This window comes from Megachile rotundata, chromosome 1 (assembly GCF_050947335.1).
Source record: "Megachile rotundata isolate GNS110a chromosome 1, iyMegRotu1, whole genome shotgun sequence".
Taxonomy (NCBI): domain Eukaryota; kingdom Metazoa; phylum Arthropoda; class Insecta; order Hymenoptera; family Megachilidae; genus Megachile; species Megachile rotundata.
The window spans coordinates 21,331,418-21,352,934 of NC_134983.1; the positions used below are offsets into that span (position 1 = coordinate 21,331,418).

Here is a 21,517-nt window from a genome sequence, read left to right on the forward strand (position 1 = left end):
AATTATTGAAATTTTAAATATATAATTTCATTTGTAGAATGCAGCATTAAATGCTGAAATTAAGAAGCTGCAAAAGACCGTGAACGACGACAACGCGTGGAGTTGTGAGATTTGTAGGCGATGGCGTGTAAACAGGAGAGATCAAGCTTGCCAGACAATACCTAACACCACAATACGCTTTTGCGGCAGTAATAGCGGAGTTGTTGAGGTAATTATCAGTATATGTCTGTATTACTTTGCATTAAATCTGTAAGGTATATATCCTGAATTATAATTTTCCAGGACCATATAAAAATGGAAAAGTTAGAGAAAGAAAAGAACATAATGAAAGAGTTGTGCCGCTCTAGACTAAGACACATAAAAAAATTAGAAGACAGAATAAAGGAACTAGAAGATACTCTTGCTTTAAAAACGAATTGACACTATCGACAACAGGCGTCTTACTTTGAGCTAAAAAATTATTTTATTTCTTCATAACATGTTTTTATCAAAGCATACAAAAATTCATTTATTTATATATGTATATATATGTATAATATTGTGCAATTAATCTATATTTTTAAAAACAATAATTACAGGTATCAAAAAATGTAAATAACGTCGAATTCACACTGATGTCTGTTTTAAAATTAAATCTGTGATTCGAAAAATTATTTTTCTATGGTATTATTGACTTAAACATATAACGAGTAAATAATGACAACAGATATTTCAGGATTGTTGTAATTTTTGTTTCTTTACCTTGTACTTGGGTATAAACTTTTTAGGTCTTTTTTCACCAACCTTTTTTTCGAAGAGATCTGTAACAAAAAAATTAATTAATTATAGTATGTTAAAGAATTATAGCATATTAAAAATTGCAATTACCTTCATCGGGTTCTTCGCCTACTTCTTCGCGATAATATTGTGCATCGTCATCTTCTTCTATTTTAGTTTCTTCGACAGATTCTTTCGCAATTTTTTGCATTAACAATTCGCTTTCTTTCTTCTTCTTTTCCATTCCTTTCAAAGATTTTTCCTTGTGTTCTTGTTTCTGAAGTTCCTTTTTCTTCTTATTTTCTTCTTGTACCTTTTTCCGCTTTTCTTTCAACTTCTTCTTTTCTTCCCGTTTCTTCATTATTAATAACTTTTCTTCCTCTGATTTCTGAACGTACTTATGATAAAGTACTTCACCATCCAACAATCCATCTTCAACTTTTATTAACTATAAATATTATTTAGAAAAATTGTAATTCCAATAATTATTTCCAAATTTCAATAATAAGATATTTCTAACCTCTAATGTTAATCTAGGACCTATTTCAGAAAGTCTAATTGCACTTTGACTATTCACATGATTACCACGCGATGATAACTTCTGTGGTAATGTAACGTGACTCGCAGGATCATCTTCGGCTTCACTTTCCGAAACTGTTCCTTTTGTCAAAAAGTCAGAAAAATCCTCGCATTTGGACAAATTTGGTACCTTAGCTTGAACTAATTTTTTTACACCTTTCGATAAACCGACAGGCACGACTCTAATAGCATAATGCCGTAAATCAATTGTTTCTGTTGTTGAATTATAATTTAAACATAAACATCGACGAATAGTACTCAGGTTAACCTGGAAAGTGATAAAAATATTATCACATAACATCAAATTACAACTTCAAAATACCATTGCTGAAACCATATTTTTAAACTTACAGAAGTCAAATTTATTGTAGGAAACATATTTTGAAACATAGAAGCAATAAGCTTTAATTGCATGCCTTCTCCACTAAAATTATTTAATACTACTAATGGTGAATTCTTAAACAATTCATCATATACCATTTGCTTTTTTAATGTAGATATTACATCTCTTGCTAAGGAGAAACTATGTATTTTAAAAGTAAGGGTTGGTCCCCTTGGTAACCTGTTGTACAATTATTTTTTGAGTATTAAAAAATGTTAATTATTAAAAACATGATTAGTACAATTAAATTTAGTACCTGCAAAGTTTAAAATACATTCCTTGTTCCGTTCTTGTAAACATACACATATGTGTAACATGGAGAATACTAGCTACAGACACAAAATCTTTAAGTGTATTTTTCTTCCTTTCTTTTAAGGACACTGCAGTATATGGTTCCATTATTTTTCGAAAATCTTTAGTAAGTTCAACAATATGTTCACCAAGTAATCCACGGTGAACAACAAATGAATGAGGTGCATTAACTACATTTGGACTTTCTTCTAGATTAAGTTGTTTATTCCTTTTTACACAACGACCCTGTAAAATTGTTATGCATAATTATTATCTATATTAAAAGTTGCCTCAAATTTATTATTATAAGTACTAATATAATAACAGTTCTGTTTATGTAAAATGAACCTTATCAAAACTGTTTAAATTTATACAAAAATACTTAATGATTATTGTGGTATTGACTTAATTATAAAATGTTTTTCCATTTACAATTAATAAAAATAATTATTATTTGAAATTAAAGTGATTACCTTTTTATGGCGCCCCATGATTTATATTTGAATTTAAGGTTAAGTGAGGTTAGGTTCAAAATCACGTGTTTACCATGAACCTGAATATGAATTGTTGAGCTATTTTCTTACGTAAAATTTTCAAACAAAGAAATTCCAACGTGATTTTGCTAAATATCTATATCAGTTTTATCTTTGTGTTGTGGCATGTGCAATTCCATTGGGTACATGCAACTTCCATTGGGTACGTGCTGTTTCTATAGGAACGTAGAATTTCTTGTTGGGCCCTGCACTTAATTACAACTAAAATGATCAAAAAAAAGAGCGAACAAAAAATTGTATACAATACATTAATGGTTTAATTTTATAAAGGAGTTTTAAATTATAAAATTACAAAGGGGATAAATAATATATTATATTGAAATTTGATATAAAATGTTGTATGCGAAATCAGTGAAAGTATGTACGCTCCTGTTTTGCACGTGGTACGCGAGACTTTTGTTGCACACGGAATTGAGGCGCAACATATAAAAGATGAGCATGACAGAAGATTCATCAATATCAAAAAGTGTAACTCATCTGACAAGTAATCATTGGATTCAAAGGCTTACAAAGAAAAATGGTGGGATCAAAGTGTGCAAACGGTAAGTGACATTGATTTTAAGAAATTATATGACGCTGAAAAATTTTAAACGTAGATTTTCTTGGAACTTTATGTTATATTTTTCATCGATATTTTGTTATTGTAGCTAACAGCCGAAACTGCTGCGACAATTGCGGCAATAAAAGCAACTGTTGTTGTGTTCCAAAATGCGAAGGTAATGATTATAAAAATTATTTACAGTATTTTATTTCGAAACAGAAATCACATCAGGTCTTTTGTCTATGACAAGTAGTTTATTATCAGAAACGTATAAAAGTTGTTGATTCAATTTTCTTTCATAGGTAAATGTTGTTGCTCTGATGGACAATCTTGTTGCACAACTGACAAGCAACCTAACAACCCAACTGAGAAGCAATGCTGCTGCTCAGCTGATAAACAATGTTGTTGCTCAAGTGACAAGCAACCTAGCTGCCCAACTGGGAAGCAATGCTGCTGCTCAGCTGATAAACAATGTTGTTGCTCAAGTGACAAGCAACCTAACAGCCCAACTGAGAAACAATGCTGCTGTTCAGCTGATAAACAATGTTGTTGCACAACTGACAAGCAACCTAGCTGCCCAACAGGAAAGCAATGCTGCTGCTCAGCTGACAAGCAATCTTCTTATCCAACTGCAGGACAATGTTGTGAAACAAGCTGCAAATGTTAAACAGAAGATTATCCCATATTATTCTACACAGTATTATATCGAGAGCAGTTAATGGAATATTATATTACTATCAAATAAAAACTTAACGCAATTGAAATTTCTGTGTAATTCCTATTTTCATACATGCAAGTTTTAAACCATACACTTCCGAGTATGGAAGTCCACAGCTAGATGGCTCTAATGTTTCTTGACGCTTTTTCGCTTTTAGCAAATTAAAATATTATTCTATATATATAAATAATTTTCCTGCAATACAAAATAAAAGATCATTAGATGTTTAAATATGGTAGAACAAATATTAGTACACTTGTGCATTATTCTTTGTTACGGGGCATGCGCAAATCAGTTGAGCTGATATGCGCACACGAGTCTCGCCTTCTCATAAGTGAGGTCTTCCGTGGTCGAGTTCAGAAGACAGTTTCTCATTACCCGATCATATACATCGTACAAAAATATATGAGGGGAAGAAGCGATAAATTAGGAGAAAATACTAATTGAAAAGTCACTGGATATATATACACGTTCACCATTTCAAATATTATTCAAACCCCTACACGTTACCTTTAGTTACAGAAGAAACATTATTTAAAAAACACATTTCTTCACAACAGGAATTTTATATTTAAAATTAGTAATTAAATAGAATTATAAGTAACTCAATATTATATGATAATTGTAAAAATTATGATTTCAAGAACTACTTATAAAATGTTTTAACGTAACTAAGCTATTTCATTTATCCTTTGCTACCCTTTTACTTATAAATGCTCTAAAAAAAATAAAATCTGCAATTTCCATGAGATATTAAAGATTTATTCTATTTATGCAAGTAGGTAATTAAACATTCCTACTTATTTCTCTTCCACGTTTTATTGTTTTTGTGTTGTTCAAATCCAAAGCCCATAGAAAGTACAATGAGAGATCATGAAACTGTCTGATTTCCCTTCTCACTCCATTATGAATCTCGGTAATGACTACAGTTGTTCACCGCGTGGAAGGATTCATTGTCTGGAAGCGCGGGAACTTCGGTGCGACTTGTTAAGCTAAGAAAACTGTTCTCACGGTGCAAAGTTCACGGCTAACGCGTCGATCTTTATCTATGTAGCCATGCCGTGGACCCCTTAAGTCGTTACGTGCTAAAATTACGTCGTCAATAACAAGGATGTAAAATCTTCGAAAATAATCTCGTTTCCACGACTTTGCTTTTCTTGAACCTGTAATTTTCTCAGTAAACAAATTTGATCACGAATCTTTTACTTATAAATACACATACTTATTGCTTCCCTTAAGAAATTTATTTGCACTAAAATAAAAGTTAGCTGTAGTGGACGTCATTAACAAAAGTAACACCAAAATAAGCTTCTTTAATATCTAAAGGCATAGAGCGTAAAGATACTGGTGTCCATAGATATCTAGAAAACCAGAAGTTCAGTAATATACATCCATACACTGTTTCATTTTTATAGTTATAGATTTTACCGTATATCTTCATTCAGTTACGTTGAAATTATATTTTACAGTTTGCTATGTTCTAATGCTTTATCAATACACATATGTATGTACATTCTTCCTCTCTTCGTTCCACATCCTTGATTCCGCACGTACTTTTAGTAACGAATGAAAACGCTAGACCGTGTTAAACGAATTTAACGACAATAATAGAATGCACGATCAATTATAGCAGTGTTTCAGTTATGTTACCAAATGCATGGACAGGAACGGCTGAAAGTCTTCGACGTAAAGGGACGACGGTTCTTTATCGTAGTTCCGGCATTATCCTTTGACAGTTACGCTTTGAGCACAGTGATTCGTCAACGACGACCGCGGATAATAGTCGCGGTACGCTGCACCGGCTGTGCCGAGGTAACGTCTGCCATATGCCAAGCTAGAAACCGGCCGTGATTTTTGCCGGCATCGCTGCCGTCAAGAAATCGAAAAACAGAAATAGAAGCCTGTTCTTCAACTATCTAACGAATAATCGAGTTATGTATTAGGCTGGCCAAAAAGTTATTGACCAGAAATTCCATTACAAATATTACGTTGTTTTCGTAAAGTACAAGGAGAATGATCAAGATCTTCGTTTAAGCATCATAATGATTTTTTGTCATAAGTGACTTAACACTTTCCTGCACAGAATAATGAGCTGCATGAAATGATGCATTAAGAAATATATGATTCCGTTTAATAAAAGGAACTTGATCTTTATTTTTCATCACCTTCATCAGACAATTTGCCTCCTGAAATTATATAACTTTTATTAAAACATGTTTCTGTATCATCAATGTTTTCAAAGATGTCTATGTGGGTTTAAATGGGTCTGAATACCTTTATAGCATTTAGAATAGATTTTATAAACAAGACTATTTAATCAGTGCCATAAATAAACAAGGGATAAGTAAACTTTTAAATACGTGAACTTAAACCTTTGGACATGATTTTATTTATAATTGAGTAACTAAATAGTCGAATGAATTTCAATATAAATAATCTTTATTTTCTTCATTTAAATAATCCGTAGAAACTTAACATCCCAAATTAAATAGATAAGTAAATAAATAATATTTTTCAGCTACAGCTTCGCACATGTACGTTTCTTCGTACCATGCACTGTTGCCATCTGCCGGCGTTCTTTGGTCTTACAACTATAAATAGAGTGGAATTGTATGAAATACAAATAAAGAACATAAATTTCATACTTGACGCACTTACCATTTCGATTAATAAATGTTAAAGTATCGTAAAATGTACAGTACACATTTATTGTGTACTCTGTTCAGTTGTAAGTGCATTAGCACGAAGCGTGTTAGTAGTCGTATTTGAAGTGGATGATGAACAGGAACTGCAGCTACAACTGCAAGAGGAACTGAAACTGGAATTGGAACAACTGCTCGAGCTTGATTTGCTAGACAGATTTGCAACATGGAAGTTGATGTCCAAAAATTCGGTATTATTCGAAACAACAGTTTTGCCATATCCTTCGTCGCCCGATGACGAAGTTGTACTGCTGTCGCTAAGATTTCTTCTTTTGACACCAGGTGGAAGTTCCGGCTCGACTGGATCGTAACTAACAGTGGTCGTACCGTACATTTCACGAACAATTTTAATTTCTTGTAACTTCTTCTCTTGTAACGGTATTCGTTTCGTCTTTACCTTTCTTCTTTTCCCGTTTTTCAGTTTTTCTTTCAATAAATACTGAGCTCTAATTCGTTTTAAACGAGGCCTAATATAATCTTGACATACGTCGTTTTCTTTTTTCTCGTCGTCAGTACTAGAAGTTGAATAATCGACAGTTTTTTCTGTAGCGGATGTGTCGTCTTCGTTGGCTGGTACAATATTTTCTTTTAAATTTAATTCAGCGTCTGACGTGGATAATTCAACTTCTAGAAAATTTGACGCGATGATTGCTAAGTTCTCGTCTACGCTTTTATCACAACCTGTTTCGTCTTCTATATTTTTACGAAAAGATGAATCGTGAAAATCAGAACCTTTGTTACACAAATTTTTAACAGCATAATTAAAATAATTAATACAGTATTGACTTTCATTGTTATTGCAAAAGTCCATACTCGTGCCATAATACAATAGTGCCAGGATTTCCGAATTTTTATTAGTTCGTCCATTTTGTTCATTATCGATATGCTCGCAGTTTTCTTTTTCACTTTCTGATGACAATAATGAAGGAATCTCTACGTCGGATGTTGAATAGTTATCGTAGATTTTCTGTGGAAAAATATTTTCATCAAATTGTTAATCTTTTCAAGATCGTCAATTATGGCATACAGCAATTGACCGCCTTCACGTGTTTGACAGCGCATGTAGGTAACAAAAAAAATGAAAGCTCGCAAGCATTATAAAAGTAGTACTAATGAGTTCTTGTAAGAATCTGAATTGGCAGGAAACGATAAAGCAAATTAATTTAAATAAACAATGTACTTACAGATTTCCGATTGAAGCGTCGAAGTCGCACGTCTTTCGATACCGGTCGAAGCCACGTGCTGCTCTGTGTTCGTAAGTTAAAAAAATACGTTTGTCCCGGGAACCTTACGGATTCGCATTCGATCCAATTGTAGGTTTCTTGAAAGTTACCGAATTCATTTTTTGGGACTTCATTCTTATTTTCATTGACATTGTCACTTTCTGTAAATGATGATGTCTCACTCTGAGACTGAAAACTATACGAATCACACGAACTCATATTTCGGTAGAAAATAATACATAGCGTCATTACATGAAGTGTGTCAAACAAAGATAATCCATCACGTGTTCACAAAAGCATATTCGAATGAAAATCCGCGGGGCGCCCTCTCAACGAATCGCAAATAAGAAGGACAATCTATATAAACAAAACCGTAGCAGTGACCTTATCGACGCCGTGAGGACTAGACCGTTTTTGTTCGGATTAACGAGTGGGTCGTCGCGCAGTTTGAAAAGTAAACGGAATCGGTTTCGGAAAAGTGACGCGTTACATTAGTCGTGAAAGAGTTTCTTATGTCGAGCATGTATTTTTTGTGCATTGTGTTCTATCGTTTGTTGTTCGCGCCTATTGTTCCGTTTCCAATTTGTGCAAAGTGCATCGATGGAGCATGGACATTACCATACCTTGTTAATTTGGATTGCAAATCTCGGATTGTATTAAACGGACCGCCCGGAAGTTCAACGGGGAACAGCAAATAAACTGATACAGGTACGTGTGTTTATTGTTTTCACGATATTTCCGTTCGATTCTGTTCGTGGAAAAAACGAGCAAGATTCGAATCTTAGCGTGCTTGTTTGTGACAGTTGATTCGTTCGGCGTCAGAATGTTCTAGAAAATTTTTGAAATAGAAAGGAATGATTTTTGCGTTATAAGAACGGGAAATTACTGAAACTGGTAATATTTTGGGTTAATTAAGGAATTCTTTAACGTATTTAAACAAAATTTTACTTTGAATAGAGAATCGTAATGCGCAGGTGCGTAAAAGGGCGCCAAGTAGCTTGTGACATATTAACTACGTTATCGATATCGATCAACTATCGCGATCAAAAAATGTTTGACGATTAACCGAAAGAAATATTGATCATGTCTTGTATTTAATCATATCTATTTATGGCATATGAAGTATCAAATAGAACATTCGTAAACCCGAACGTTTCGACGGAGTGAAAAATCGATATATCGTTGTCGGAACTGATCCGTATCAATTTGATGTTTCGAGCAAGTCAGTGGAATGCGAGGTTACCATTCGTTGATTCAAGTACCGACGTGTAACTAATGCGTCGGAAGTGATTATCATAATTAGAAGATCGCGTTAACCATAATTTGTCTGCCAGAGTACGTTAAACATATACGCGTCTACGTTCGGAATTAATTCGAAAAGTAATAGAAGCGTGGCGTTACTGGTTAGCCGTTGCTTTGAATAGTGGCTTGTTTACAAACGAGCTGTCAGTGTTCGAATTCGACATCCGATCCGAGTTGATACGAAAATTCGAAGTATTTGCACGTAGCTGCTATAAGGCATCGTGAAACGGGCCACGAGGACGGGTCAGCCACGAATAAAAATTGCTGTTGAAAAAAGGTATTTTTTTTTCTTTTGTCTTTTCCCGGAAGATACGTCGGCCGAATGCGTAATGTCGTTATACGCATGCGCCTCCGCAAACGTGCATGCTCGAAAGACTGACAAGGTGAATTACCTTGTAAATTCATTCGATTTTTTCCCATCCTTCGATTTCATTGTCGGTTCGTTCTTTATTCGCGGTGCAGCTGAAACGTTTTTTATGGGCCAATTGATGCTAGCTATTTTTTTCAATCTTACATTTACGTAACATTGGTAGACAGTTAATTAACCGTATGAACAGAGAAAAATTCTGACAGTTACCATTTCCGATTTTAGAGCAGATAATTATCGATAACAAATAATGTTAATTAAAAATTTTTACGCGAAGTTCCCAAGATAGTATCGAATTTTTTAATGTCGTAAGTTCTGGGAAAACAAGCAAACACGCTAAGAATATATTAATGAAATTCTTTGCAAATATAATGCACATACAATTAGCATAGAATGTGAACGCATCCAGTAATCAATTATGGTTTCTACTTTGAAGTTCATGAATTCGTCTGATCGCAATCATAAATTATGATGCATTTTTGTTCCTGTAAATTAAAAAGAAATCGTTAAAATCTTAAGGAAGATACTATATGATTAATAACAATACCTTTACATCAGCGAATTTAAATACATTCATCCACTTTAACGGTTTGTTTTTAAAAAGATGAATTAAAAATTGTTTAATCACTTTTCATTTATCTTTCAAGAGGTTCTCGCTAATAACCTCGGAAGGAGAGTGCTCCAAGTGTAACAATGATATTTAAGTTAATTCGTGTGCTATAATAAATCTTGATGCTCTTAAGCGTGGTTAGCAATTTAGAAATTAATTACGAGTGCAGTGTTAATATTATTACGCTTAAAACTTCGGAAGTTATTAATCTTCAGTTATGTACGAATAGGTGCTAAGCGATGTCAATGACTTTGAAATATATTGTACTCTTTATACAGGGTGTTTCACAACCCTGAAGATCTTGAAGGGTTTCTGTAGGTCTCTGAAATGAAGGGTAGTTAATTCTGAATAAGATTTTCCTCTGCAAAAATGGGGTTTGAAGCTTCGTTTCTGAATTATTAAGGGAAAATATGGACCAATCAGAGTGCAGGGATTTGGCGCGCTCAGCCGCTTGGCGGGAAACTGTCTCGCGTCTGCGCATGCGTCAGATTGGTTCACTCTGATTGGTCCGCGTTTTTTCTTAATAATTCGAAAACGAAGCTTCAAATCTCATTTTTGCAAAGGGAAATTTTATTCAGAATTACGTCAGCTATCCCCCATTTAAGGAACCTACACTAATTATGAGACACTCTATACACAACTACTGGTTAATTTTTAGAAGCTTTAAAATATTAAATTCTATTAAAATATTCATAAAGTTTGTCAATAAAAAAATTAATTAATTAATATTGTAGTATATATCTTGCAGGAAATTTAACGTAGTATGAGATTATAGTATAATAGTATTAACTAAAACGAACTGCAGCGATTTACAACCTACCAAGTATCGAATCGATTCTTTCTTAAGATATCAGCTGCCGAGTAATCTGATATTTTCACGCGGTAATTTGGCATGCACAAATACTTTGTATGCACTTACCGTGAGAGTTAGATAATCGATACCTGGCCACGGTTTTATTGTACAGGTAGAATAAATTGGTGCACCACCTACAGCGCGAGCAACGATGAATACTTTGGCGTAGATAATCTCTTCGGAGGTTTTCAAGGATGTCTGTAATTTACAGGCCGGCAGGCAGCCCCGTTCTTTTTCTTTCTTTTTCACCGTATCATAGTCTTTCAGCCTCTCTTTGTGCGAATAACGAGATGGACTGAAAAGTGTAACAAACGTGTCCTTGCACGAAACAATGGGCCCTTAAGATAACCTTGCTACGCTGTTTAAACTTTTTTATTTCGAAACAGGTACAGGGTCGTTTATTACCAAATATATGCTCTTCAATATTTACTTAATAGTAGACTTTTGATTTATGATGGAAAACCAATGGAGTTTGATTATTAATTTCTCCATCTTGAAATGGAATTAAATAGAATTAAATGCGCGAAAATTGAAAATTTGCTCTCTGACCTTCGGTTGCTGGGTTGTCAAATTATGGCGTTTATCCATCATCGTTCAAAAGAGAATACTATAAGTAGAATGAACCGTAGCCAGCGAAGATGAGAGATAAGAGATAACGATTTTGACAAGCTATTCGCTGGCGAATTTCAAAGCTGACACTAGACAGTGCATGCAACTTCCTAGCAACGAGTCATAAGCCACAGCTCGTGTACGCAAGCTGTCATAAGCAGCGAAAGAACAAGGTAGAGAAAGAAAGAGCGAGGAAAAGAAGCGAAAGGAGGTGGGAGAAAAGAAGTCTGACGGAATACCTCACAGGAAGACCCACGGATTCTCACCGATCTCTTAGAAGACTGTCTTGTGGTGCTTTTGCGGGTTGGACAAAAACGCGGCATTTTTTTGCCACCTAGCCCATTTACCAAACAATGAGATCGCAGAATGAACATTGATAGTGGCACAGAAGGTGCGGTGGGAGGAGCGGGATATGTAATTTGAGAATTTTTCGAATCTTTTATCTTCTTTATTTGGAGTCTATATAGGGGTTCTATGGTCACAGGATGCGCCGTTGCACTTTCTCATAAGTTGTTTGAATGCTGTTTTGGGAAATTTTAGCGGCAACTTGTGGGTGATGTAGGAATTATTTATTAGGTTTTGTAAGGGAGTTTGTAATGGTGGAAGTTTATTTGAGAAGCTTGTTAGTAAAATCGGAGTATAGGATTTGGAAATTTAATAGGAGTTCATGTAGGGATTCAATGTTTTACAAATTCGATCTGTTGGAATTCAATGTTCCAAGAATACAATTCGTTGGAATTCAATATTTAGGAATTCAACGCGTAGGAGTTCAGTGCGTTGGAATTCACCGATTTAGGAATTCAACTTGTTGGAATGCAATGCATTAGAAATTCAATCTATTGGAATTCGACGCGTAGGAATACAACGCTATGGGAATTCAAGAGTTAGGAATTCAGCACGTTGGAATTTGGCGTGTTGGAATTCACCGATCTAGGAATTCAACTTGTTGGAATTCAATGCATTAGAAATTCAATCTATTGGAATTCGACGCGTAGGAATACAAGGCTATGGGAATTCAAGAGTTAGGAATTCAGCGCGTTGGAATTTGGCGTGTTGGAATTCACCGATTCGGGAATTTCACGCGTGGAAATTCAGAAACTTTGGAATTCAGCGCTTTGAGAATTCAGTGCGTTAGAACTTGACACGTAGGAATTCCAGCAATTGGAATTCAGCGCATTAGAATTCAGTAACGTAGGAATTCAACGGTTTAGGAATTCCACGCGTAGGAATTCGACGATTTAGGAATTCCACGCGTAGGAGTTCAACGATTTAGGAATTCCATGCGTAGGAGTTCAATGATTTAGGAATTCAATGCGTTGGAATTCGATGCATAGGAATTCAAGGCTTTGAGAATTCAACGCGTTGAAATTCGACGCGTAGGAATTCAGCTAATTGGAGTTCAACGCGTTGGAATTCCATATGTCGGAACTCAGTGACTTAGGAATTCAATACTTTGATAATTCAATATGTTGGAATTCACCACGTAGGAATTCAACGACGCAGAAATTTAATACGTAGGAATTCAACGAATTAGGAATTCAACCCGTAGGAATTCAATGACTTAAGAGTTCATCCCTTAGGAATTCAACTCTTTGAGAATTCTACACGTTCAAATTCGGCACGTAGGAGTTAAATCCATTAAAATTCAACGTTTTGGTATTCAATGCTGTAGAAATTAAACGCTATAAATATTCTATGAGATGGAATTCAGTATTGTTAGAATTCAGTTTTGTAAGAATTCAACACTATAGGAATTCAATGCTGTGGGAATTTAACACTATAGGAATTTAATGAAATGCAATTTAATGCTATAAGAATTCAATGCTGTAGGAATTCAACACTATAAGTATTCTATGAGATGGAATTCAGTATTGTAAGAATTCAGTGTTGCAAGAATTCAGCACTATGGGAATTTAATGCTGTAGGAATTTAACACTATAGAAATTTAAGGAGATGCACTTTAATACTGTAAGAATTCAACGCTGTAGGAATTCAACACTACAAAGAATTCAGTGAGATGGAATTCAATGCTCTAAGAATTCAATGTCGTAGGAATTGAACACTATAAAGAATTCAGTGAGATGGAATTCAATGTTGTAAGAATTGAATTCAGTGCTGTATGAATTCAACACTACAAAGAATTCAGTGAGATGGAATTCAATGCTCTAAGAATTCAATGTCGTAGGAATTCAACACTACAAAGAATTCAGTGAGATGGAATTCAATGCTGTAATAATTCAATGTCGTAGGAATTGAATTCAGTGCTGTATGAATTTAACACTAAAGGAAATCAACGCAATAGAATTCAATACTATACAAATTCAACACGTTGAAATGTAACACATTAAATATTCAACATGTAAGAACACAACATACAAGAACTCACCACACAGGAGTACATAATATCATAATCACACACATAGAAACGTACCACGTAAAAAGTCAATACATACGAATACCTCGCACATGTATTTACAGCGCATGCGCACTACTCCTTACGCTTAACACGTGTTAACACCGCACAAATAAACAGCCACTCGTCACGCTGCTCAACATTTAAATAATACTTGACTCTTGACCGAAGCACGCTTCAAACCGACGATTAATAACAATCGAAAGACGATATTCATCCCGAACTCAAACACATTCCTGCCGGAGCCGCGTCCTCGCGCAGCTTACCCGGATGCGTTGAAATGCATCTTGCATTATGTTAAACTTCGGTGTACACGATTGCCATTGAAAAGAAATAGGTACCGTTATTAATTTCTGTCTTATCGTTCGTTTTCCTCGCGCTCACGATCAATCGTACGCATGAGAATTCTTCCGCGAGGATTTCCGAACTGGTATCAAGAGCATGCGATACACAACGAACCTGAGACAGATTACGACAATCTGTTGCGTGCTATTCAATAGGAAAAAAAAAACAATAACTTTGATACGTTCTCATGATCAGGCCGGTCTAACGTATCTCGTCAAATTAATCATAACGGTTAATAAGCATTTTTGCAAGTAACAGGGCTAATGATTCAGGTAACAACCGCATAATCTGCTAAGGTTAGCTAACTAATACGTAATCTGTTATAATCGGTTATCCGAACAAGCTGCTATCGAAATAGTTTCCTTCCCGAGTAGTCGGTAATCTAGTCGATAATAAGTTTCCTTGTGCTGTAATATGCTACTTTTAATATGGTGATTCTGTAATATGGCACTGTAATATAGTGAATCTACAATATGGCACTGTAATATGGTGAAGCTATAATATGGTAATTTGTATACATAGTAACTTTTAATCGGTAGGTACTTTATAATATGGTAGTACGGAATGTTCTTTTTTATAATTGCAAGAAATGGTGGTCGATAGAGGGAGAAATCAGACCTACTGTAATTTTTAGGGACTTTTGGGAATATCAAAATTTAGGGGTAGGTTGAGAATTTGGGACGTAGGAATTTCGAGACTAGGAGATTTAAGGGTCGAGGGAATTCGAAGCTTGAAATTTGGGGGTCTAGGGAATTTGAAGGTGGAAATTTAGGGGTTTAGGAAATTTGAAGCTTAGAATTTGGGGGTCCAGGGAATTTAAAGCTTTAAATTTGGGGTCTAGGGAATTTGAAGCTTGAAATTTGGGGGTTTAGGGAATTTAGAGCTTGGAATTGGGGGTCTAGGGAATTTGGAGCTTGCAATTTGGGGGTCTAGGGAATTTAGAGCTTGGAATAGGAGGGGGTCTAGGGAATTTAGTGCTTGGAATTGGGGGTCTGTGGAATTCGAAGTTTGAAATTTGGGGGTCTAGGGAATTACAAAGCTTAAAATTTGGGGGTCTAGGGAATTGAAAGCTTGGAATTGGGGGACTAGGGAATTGAAAGCTTGGAATTGGGGGTCTAGGGAATTACAAAGCTTGAAGTTTGGGGGTCTAGGGAATTACAAAGCTTGGAATTGGGGGATCTAGGGAATTTAGAGCTTGGAATTGGGGGTCTATGGAATTCGAAGCTTGAAATTTGGGGGTCTAGGGAATTACTCAGCTTGAAATTTGGGGGTCTAGGGATTTACAACGCTTGAAATTTGGGGGTCTAGGAAATTACAAAGCTTGAAATTTGGGGGTCTAGGGAATTGAAAGCTTGGAATTGGGGGACTAGGGAATTGAAAGCTTGGAATTGGGGGTCTAGGGAATTACAAAGCTTGAAGTTTGGGGGTCTAGGGAATTACTCAGCTTGAAATTTGGGGGTCTAGGGATTTACAACGCTTGAAATTGGGGGGTCTAGGAAATTACAAAGCTTGAAATTTGGGGGTCTAGGGAATTTAAAGCTTGCCATCTTGGGTCTAGGGAATTACAAAGCTTGAAATTTGGGGGTCTAGGGAATTTAAAGCTTGTCATCTTGGATCTAGGGAATTGAAATCTTGAAATTTGGGGTTCTAGAGAATTTAAAGCTTGCCACCTTGGGTCTAGGGAATTACAAAGCTTGAAATTTGAAGGTCTAGGGAATTTAAAGTTTGCCTTCTTGGGTCTAGGGAATTGAAATCTTGAAATTTTGAGTCTAGAGAATTAAAGCTTGGAATTTGACAACTACAGGAATTTCGCAACTTCGAAATATAGAGATGTAAATGGATAGCTATCAGAAATGTTATACGAGCAATAGTTAAAATTGAGTTATTAATGTAATATATCGTTATGGCCAATTCAGTTGTCATAATCCATCTTCCATGCCTCGATCTTTCACTTACAACTAACGATAGGGATTCAATATGCTGTACGTCTTGCAAATTTTTAAGCAACTCAATCATTCCGTAGAAAAATATTGTAACAAAGATGTGACAGAACATTTGATACAAATACTCTCATGCAAACATTCTGCTATCCAAATAAACCTTGGCCCTTTATCCAAATATTCTTTCATGCAAATATCTTTGTTCCTTTATCCAAATAAACTTTGACCATGCATTCAAACATTCCATCAACCAAATACCCTAAACATGTATTATATTTGGACATATCCAAATATTCATTCATAAATCCAAATAACATTTAATCTATCGCAACATTCTCATCACCAAAAAATTTCTTCATCCAAACAATCTGCAATCCCTTATCCAAATACTCTTTAATCTCTTATGGAAATATTCTGTCATCCAAATAAATTTTGGCTCCTTATCCAAATATTCTTTCATACAAATATCTGCTCCCTTATCCAAATAATCCCTGACATCCACTGTAATTTGGATACGAATCCAAATAACATTTAATCCATCGCAACGTTCTCATCAAGTTAACAAAAAAATATCTTCCGCATTACTTCCACCATAATCTTCATTTCCCACTACGAAAAATCCCTGAGAGCCAATCGTGGATCAAAGACGAAACCGTCTATCTCGCGTGTTTCTCGCAATCGAAGCGTCGATCGATCAACGATTCGAAAAACGCCGGAGAAGAGGTGGAAGAATCGGCAGTTGAAACGTCGTGCAACGCGTTGTGAAGACGTCACAACGAAGAGCGTAGAAAAACAAGGAGGAAAGAGTCGGCGGCGAGGAAGGAGGAGAAAGAGGAGAAGGATGATGAGGACCATCGAAGTTGATGGTGGCACCGGTGGTGGTGGTTTGGACCGTTAGTTGGCCCCAGCTCCACGGGAGCGTTGTCCGGGCATTCCGCGTTGCTATTCTCCGTCTCTCTCTCTTCCTTCTCTCCTTCCTCTCTCCTTCTTCGTTTTTTCTTTTTCTTTTTTTTTTTACTTTTGTCCCACTCCGTTCCTCCGCTCGTTCCACCGGCATTCTCGGCTACGCTCGTTGTTCTCCTCTGTTGCCGGAGAATCCCTGTTATCCCTTTTGCATCCCTGCGCTAACGAACGCGAATCGCCTTCGGATTTTGCCAGAACCAATTTGCGATTCTTTTCAGTTTTGACCTGTTTCTACGCTTTGACGTACGCATTTACGTAACCGCATGGGAACTTGACTTAATTCTGAAACTTTTGGTAACTTGTAATACTGTAACTTATAATATGGTTATATTGTGATGTGGTAATTTTTGATGTTGTAACTTGAATTATGGGGGTATTGTGATATGGTTGCTTTTAATATGGCAACTTATATTATTGTAACTCTGTATTATGGTAACTTGTGGTAATACTGTAATATGGTAACTTTTCATAGGGGAACTTGAATTATGATAATAGTGTAACATGGTAACTTTTAATACAGGAACTTGGATTATGGTTATACTGTTAGATTGTAACATTGTAACATGGTAGCTGTTAATATAGCAACTTGAATTATGGTAACTTTTAATATAGCAACTTGAATTATGGTTATACTGTAACTTTTCATAGGGGAACTTGAATTATGATAATAGTGTAACATGGTAACTTTTAGTACAGGAACTTGAATTATGGTTATACTGTTAGATAGTAACATTGTAACATGGTAGCTGTTAATATAGCAACTTGAATTATGGTAACATTGTAACATGGTAACTTTTAATATAGCAACTTGAATTATGGTTATACTGTAACTTTTCATAGGGAAACTTGAATTATGATAATAGTGTAACATGGTAACTTTTAATACAGGAACTTGGATTATGGTTATACTGTTAGATTGTAACATTGTAACATGGTAGCTGTTAATATAGCAACTTGAATTATGGTAACATTGTAACATGGTGACTTTTAATATAGCAACTTGAATTATGGTGACATTGTAACATGGTAACTTTTAATATAGCAACTTGAATTATGGTTATACTGTCACATAGTAACATTGTACTATAGTAACTTTTAATATAGCAACTTGAATTATGGTGACATTGTAACATGGTAACTTTTAATATAGTAATTTGAATTATGGTTATACTGTCACATAGTAACATTGTACTATAGTAACTTTTAACATCTTGAATTATGGTAACACTCTAATATAGTAACTTTTAATATGGCAGCCTGTAATATGGGTAATACTGTAATATGATAACTTTTGACACATTAACTTGTTCAAATTACTAGAAGTTCAATCAAATTTTATAATGTAGAAATACAGAGATATGATAATTTGGTCATTTCTAAATGTAGCAATTTAAAAATTGAAAAATTTGAAAACTTGAAAGCTTGATTATTCAAAAATTTAGAAACATGAAAATTTGTTAAATAAATGATTACTTCTCCTTATCTAAGAAAAACCAACGTTGCACAAGATTATAAGTGCTTGAAAGTTCGCGTGACAGCGGCAATATACTGAGAGTACCATATACAGTCAGCGAAACCCTAAATTGTAACCTAGTACTGAATATTCGTAATCCACATCTTTCACAATTGTCTGAATTAAAACATTATTTAAAACATCATTTCCATTGATTGTTGTAGCGTAAACTGAAACTCTTACGTTAAATATTTTTGCAGCATGCAATATAAGATTCTAAAGACAGAGATTAGAAATATCAAGCAAACAAGGCGAAGTATCGATGATTTACAAACAACCTGCTTATAAATGCTGCTAAAAGATGTTCTCCAAGAACATTTGAAATGCAAAATGACAATTCATTTATAGCCTTTAATTAACATTGCGATTGGAATATTAAATCGGCAATTATTAAATGTCTGTACCCGTGTCGAATACGTTAATGAAAACTTCTAATTACATTGTGGAATTTTAATCAAACTTCTCGCTCGTTAAATTCTTGAAACTGCATTTATCGTTTTAATATTTTCTTCATAAACGTTCTCGTCATTTTTAGATATAAAAGTTATAATACATATTGTATTCTCTTTGAAGGAGTTCAGGTATGTAGCTTTCGTAGTTTCACATATTTATTATTTCGCTTGTTAGGAGTTTGATATATTAGCAATTTGTAGCGTAGGAATTCAAAGTATTAGAAATTTATTCTGTAGGAATACAACGCTTCAGGACTACAGTGCTTTAGGAATACAACGCATAGAGATTCAACGCAAAGGAATTCAGCGCGCGGGAACACAACCTTTCAGATATTTAACGCGTAGGATTTCAGTACGTAGGAATACTACGCTTTGAGAAATTCAACGCGTAGGAATACAAAAATATGAGAACTTTGATATATTAGCAATTTGTAGCGTAGGAATTCAAAGTATTATAAATTTATTCTGTAGGAATACAGCGCTTTAGGACTACAGTGCTTTAGGAATACAACGCATAGAGATTCAACGCAAAGGAATTCAGCGCGCAGGAACACAACCTTTCAGATATTTAACGCGTAGGATTTCAGTACGTAGGAATACTACGCTTTGAGAAATTCAACGCGTAGGAATGCAAAAATATGAGAACTCTACGCGTTGAGTTTCACCGCGTAAGAGTACAGCGTCTCAGAAATTTACCACGTAGGAATACAACGCGTTAGGACCTCAATGCATACAAACAGCATGTAGACATTCAACGCGTAAGAGTACAACACTTTAATTCAACGTGTAAAACTCTAATGCGTAGAGATTCAACACAACTGTATGAGAATTCAAGGCATTGAATTACAACACGTAGGAATTCAACGTCTGAGGAATCAAACGCGCAAGATTTCAGTGCGAATATAACGCTTTACGAATCGAACGTATTGGATTTCAAGCAGCAACAATACAACGCATTAGGAATGCAACGCGTGGGAGTACAGCGTGCAGAAATTCAACTCGTAGGAATACAATGCTTCGAAATTCAACGTTTCGTCGCTATCGAACTACGTATAACAGTGACATTTTATTTGTCGATTTCAGATAAAATTAGAAAGATGTAAAAGTTAGTCGGTCAGTTGGAAAGTTCTCGCGAGAGTGGAGTTGATCGCTGGGCCAGTGGGTCTCTTCATCAGCTCCTCGGCAAGGATAACAGTTCACCGGGGTACCGTTCGCGCTAACGTTATCCTCGCCGTTTCAACTTTGAATCCCGGCCATCATCGCGACGATCGCGAAAGTGAGAAAGTGAATGCTCGGGCGATGAAAGTATCGAATGAAGAACACGATGAAAAACACTCGATACTGTTAAATCGATCTTTTCTTATCTTCCGATAAATTTACTTCGTAATAGCTGCCGATGCGCCGGCGTTAAAATCGTTTAATGGCAACTTTCGAGACCGCTAATTAATTATCATTGCAGGAAATAAATCATAGGTTTATCATTTTTAAAATGTTCGGATCACTGATGTTGTAAATCAAATTTTAACTGTAGTAAATTTGTTATATTATTACGAGAGTGTGGCAACACAAACTAATATGTGGTAATGCAATTTGCAATGGTATTACAAGTGGCGATTATAACAGGTGTAACATTTGATAATATGGTTGGTGATATAACGCGTGGGTCTTCAGCAAGCGTCGATGCAATCGTAACTGAATGAAATTTGTGACAATATAGAGCGAGATAGTCCTCCGCATAGTAACATAGCATGTGGCGATATAACGGGAGGTTGATAGACGTGTGGCGATATAACGCGAGGTAGTGCTAGACATGATAATTCAAGGTTTGGCGATATAGTGTGAGGTAGTTTTGCAAATAGTGATCTAGTACGTGGCGATATAATGCGAGGTAGATAAACATGCGGCGATATAACGCGAGGTAATTCAGTACATAGTAATTGTTTAATTTATAGCAATTCAGTGCATGGCGATATAGCGCGAGATTTTTCAATTCACGGTAATTCAGTTCATGGCGATATAACGCGAGGTTGTTTGATTCATGGTAATTCAGTTCATGGCGATATAGTGCGAGGTTGTTTGATTCATGGTAATTCAGTTCATGGCGATATAGCGCGAGATTGTTTAATTCATGGTAATTCAGTTCATGGCGATATATCACGAGATTGTAGAAATCATGGTAATTCAGTTCATGGCGATATAGCGCGAGGTTGTTTAATTCATGGTAGTTCAATTCATGGCGATATATCGCGAGGTTGTAGAAATCATGGTAATTCAGTTCATGGCGATATAGCGCGAGGTTGTTTAATTCATGGTAATTCAGTTCATGGCGATATAACGCGAGATTGTTTAATTCATGGTAATTCAGTTCATGGCGATATAGCACGAGGTTGTTTAATTCATGGTA

The 21,517-nt window shown here is 35.4% G+C and overlaps 5 protein-coding genes across 13 annotated transcripts in view; 3 read left to right on the top strand and 2 right to left on the bottom strand.

Annotated features, from left to right (window-relative positions):
• Positions 1 to 653, top strand: part of LOC100878566 (ciliary rootlet coiled-coil, rootletin) — a 27,168-nt gene extending 26,515 nt beyond the window's left edge. Inside the window, exons 29-30 of the mRNA XM_076529131.1 lie at positions 38 to 208; positions 283 to 653. Of these exons, the coding sequence (XP_076385246.1) occupies positions 38 to 208; positions 283 to 420 (309 nt within the window). The 3' untranslated portion in view covers positions 421 to 653. The remainder of the gene's footprint in view (positions 1 to 37; positions 209 to 282) is intronic.
• ppan (Brix domain-containing protein peter pan) lies at positions 445 to 2,621 on the bottom strand. The gene is made up of 6 exons (XM_003705358.3): positions 2,482 to 2,621; positions 1,974 to 2,254; positions 1,687 to 1,897; positions 1,277 to 1,603; positions 868 to 1,204; positions 445 to 800 (listed from the first exon to the last, which is right to left on the bottom strand). The coding sequence occupies exons 1-6, from the start codon at positions 2,497 to 2,499 to the stop codon at positions 712 to 714; spliced, it is 1,263 nt and encodes a 420-aa protein (XP_003705406.1). The 5' UTR covers positions 2,500 to 2,621; the 3' UTR covers positions 445 to 711.
• A 326-nt stretch (positions 2,622 to 2,947) lies between these two features.
• LOC105663096 (uncharacterized) lies at positions 2,948 to 3,867 on the top strand. Its single transcript, XM_076529125.1, has 3 exons — positions 2,948 to 3,104; positions 3,210 to 3,278; positions 3,406 to 3,867. The coding sequence occupies exons 1-3, from the start codon at positions 3,080 to 3,082 to the stop codon at positions 3,768 to 3,770; spliced, it is 459 nt and encodes a 152-aa protein (XP_076385240.1). The 5' UTR covers positions 2,948 to 3,079; the 3' UTR covers positions 3,771 to 3,867.
• LOC105663088 (uncharacterized) lies at positions 3,493 to 7,995 on the bottom strand. Of its 2 annotated transcripts, XR_013037342.1 has the most exons (6): positions 7,708 to 7,995; positions 6,480 to 7,490; positions 5,472 to 6,007; positions 5,250 to 5,396; positions 5,044 to 5,182; positions 3,493 to 4,984 (listed from the first exon to the last, which is right to left on the bottom strand). XR_013037342.1 is itself a non-coding variant. In XM_076529118.1 (3 exons), exons 1-2 carry the CDS (start codon positions 7,993 to 7,995, stop codon positions 6,528 to 6,530), a joined length of 1,251 nt encoding a protein of 416 aa, XP_076385233.1. In that variant the 3' UTR covers positions 6,243 to 6,412; positions 6,480 to 6,527. The 2 variants fall into 2 exon arrangements, 1 of the variants encoding a protein (XP_076385233.1); XM_076529118.1 differs by lacking the exons at positions 3,493 to 4,984; positions 5,044 to 5,182; positions 5,250 to 5,396; positions 5,472 to 6,007 and adding an exon at positions 6,243 to 6,412.
• A 317-nt stretch (positions 7,996 to 8,312) lies between these two features.
• Positions 8,313 to 21,517, top strand: part of LOC100878345 (transcriptional regulator ovo) — a 160,541-nt gene continuing 147,336 nt past the window's right edge. For 7 of the 8 annotated variants that reach the window (XM_012290081.2, XM_012290076.2, XM_012290079.2 and 4 more), the window contains exon 1: positions 8,313 to 8,454. The gene's annotated coding sequence lies outside the window, so the exon portion shown is untranslated. Of the gene's footprint in view, positions 8,455 to 9,193; positions 9,326 to 21,517 lie in introns of those variants that run through there. The other variant, XM_076529030.1, reaches the window with a different exon arrangement.

What these genes read in the sequence shown, in the direction of transcription:
- ppan (XM_003705358.3), bottom strand. An exon ending in ATGTATTTTAAACTTTGCAG is followed by an intron (nt 1,898 to 1,973) that starts GTACTAAATTTA and finishes ATTGTACAACAG; the next exon opens with GTTACCAAGGGGACCAACCC. An exon ending in GTCCTAGATTAACATTAGAG is followed by an intron (nt 1,205 to 1,276) that starts GTTAGAAATATC and finishes TAATATTTATAG; the next exon opens with TTAATAAAAGTTGAAGATGG.
- LOC105663096 (XM_076529125.1), top strand. Translation starts at nt 3,080, where the DNA reads ATGGTGGGATCAAAGTGTGCAAACG. An exon ending in GGGATCAAAGTGTGCAAACG is followed by an intron (nt 3,105 to 3,209) that starts GTAAGTGACATT and finishes TTGTTATTGTAG; the next exon opens with CTAACAGCCGAAACTGCTGC. An exon ending in TTGTGTTCCAAAATGCGAAG is followed by an intron (nt 3,279 to 3,405) that starts GTAATGATTATA and finishes TTTCTTTCATAG; the next exon opens with GTAAATGTTGTTGCTCTGAT.
- LOC105663088 (XM_076529118.1), bottom strand. Translation starts at nt 7,995, where the DNA reads ATGACGCTATGTATTATTTTCTACCGAAATATGAGTTCGTGTGATTCG. An exon ending in GACGCTTCAATCGGAAATCT is followed by an intron (nt 7,491 to 7,707) that starts GTAAGTACATTG and finishes ATTTTTCCACAG; the next exon opens with AAAATCTACGATAACTATTC.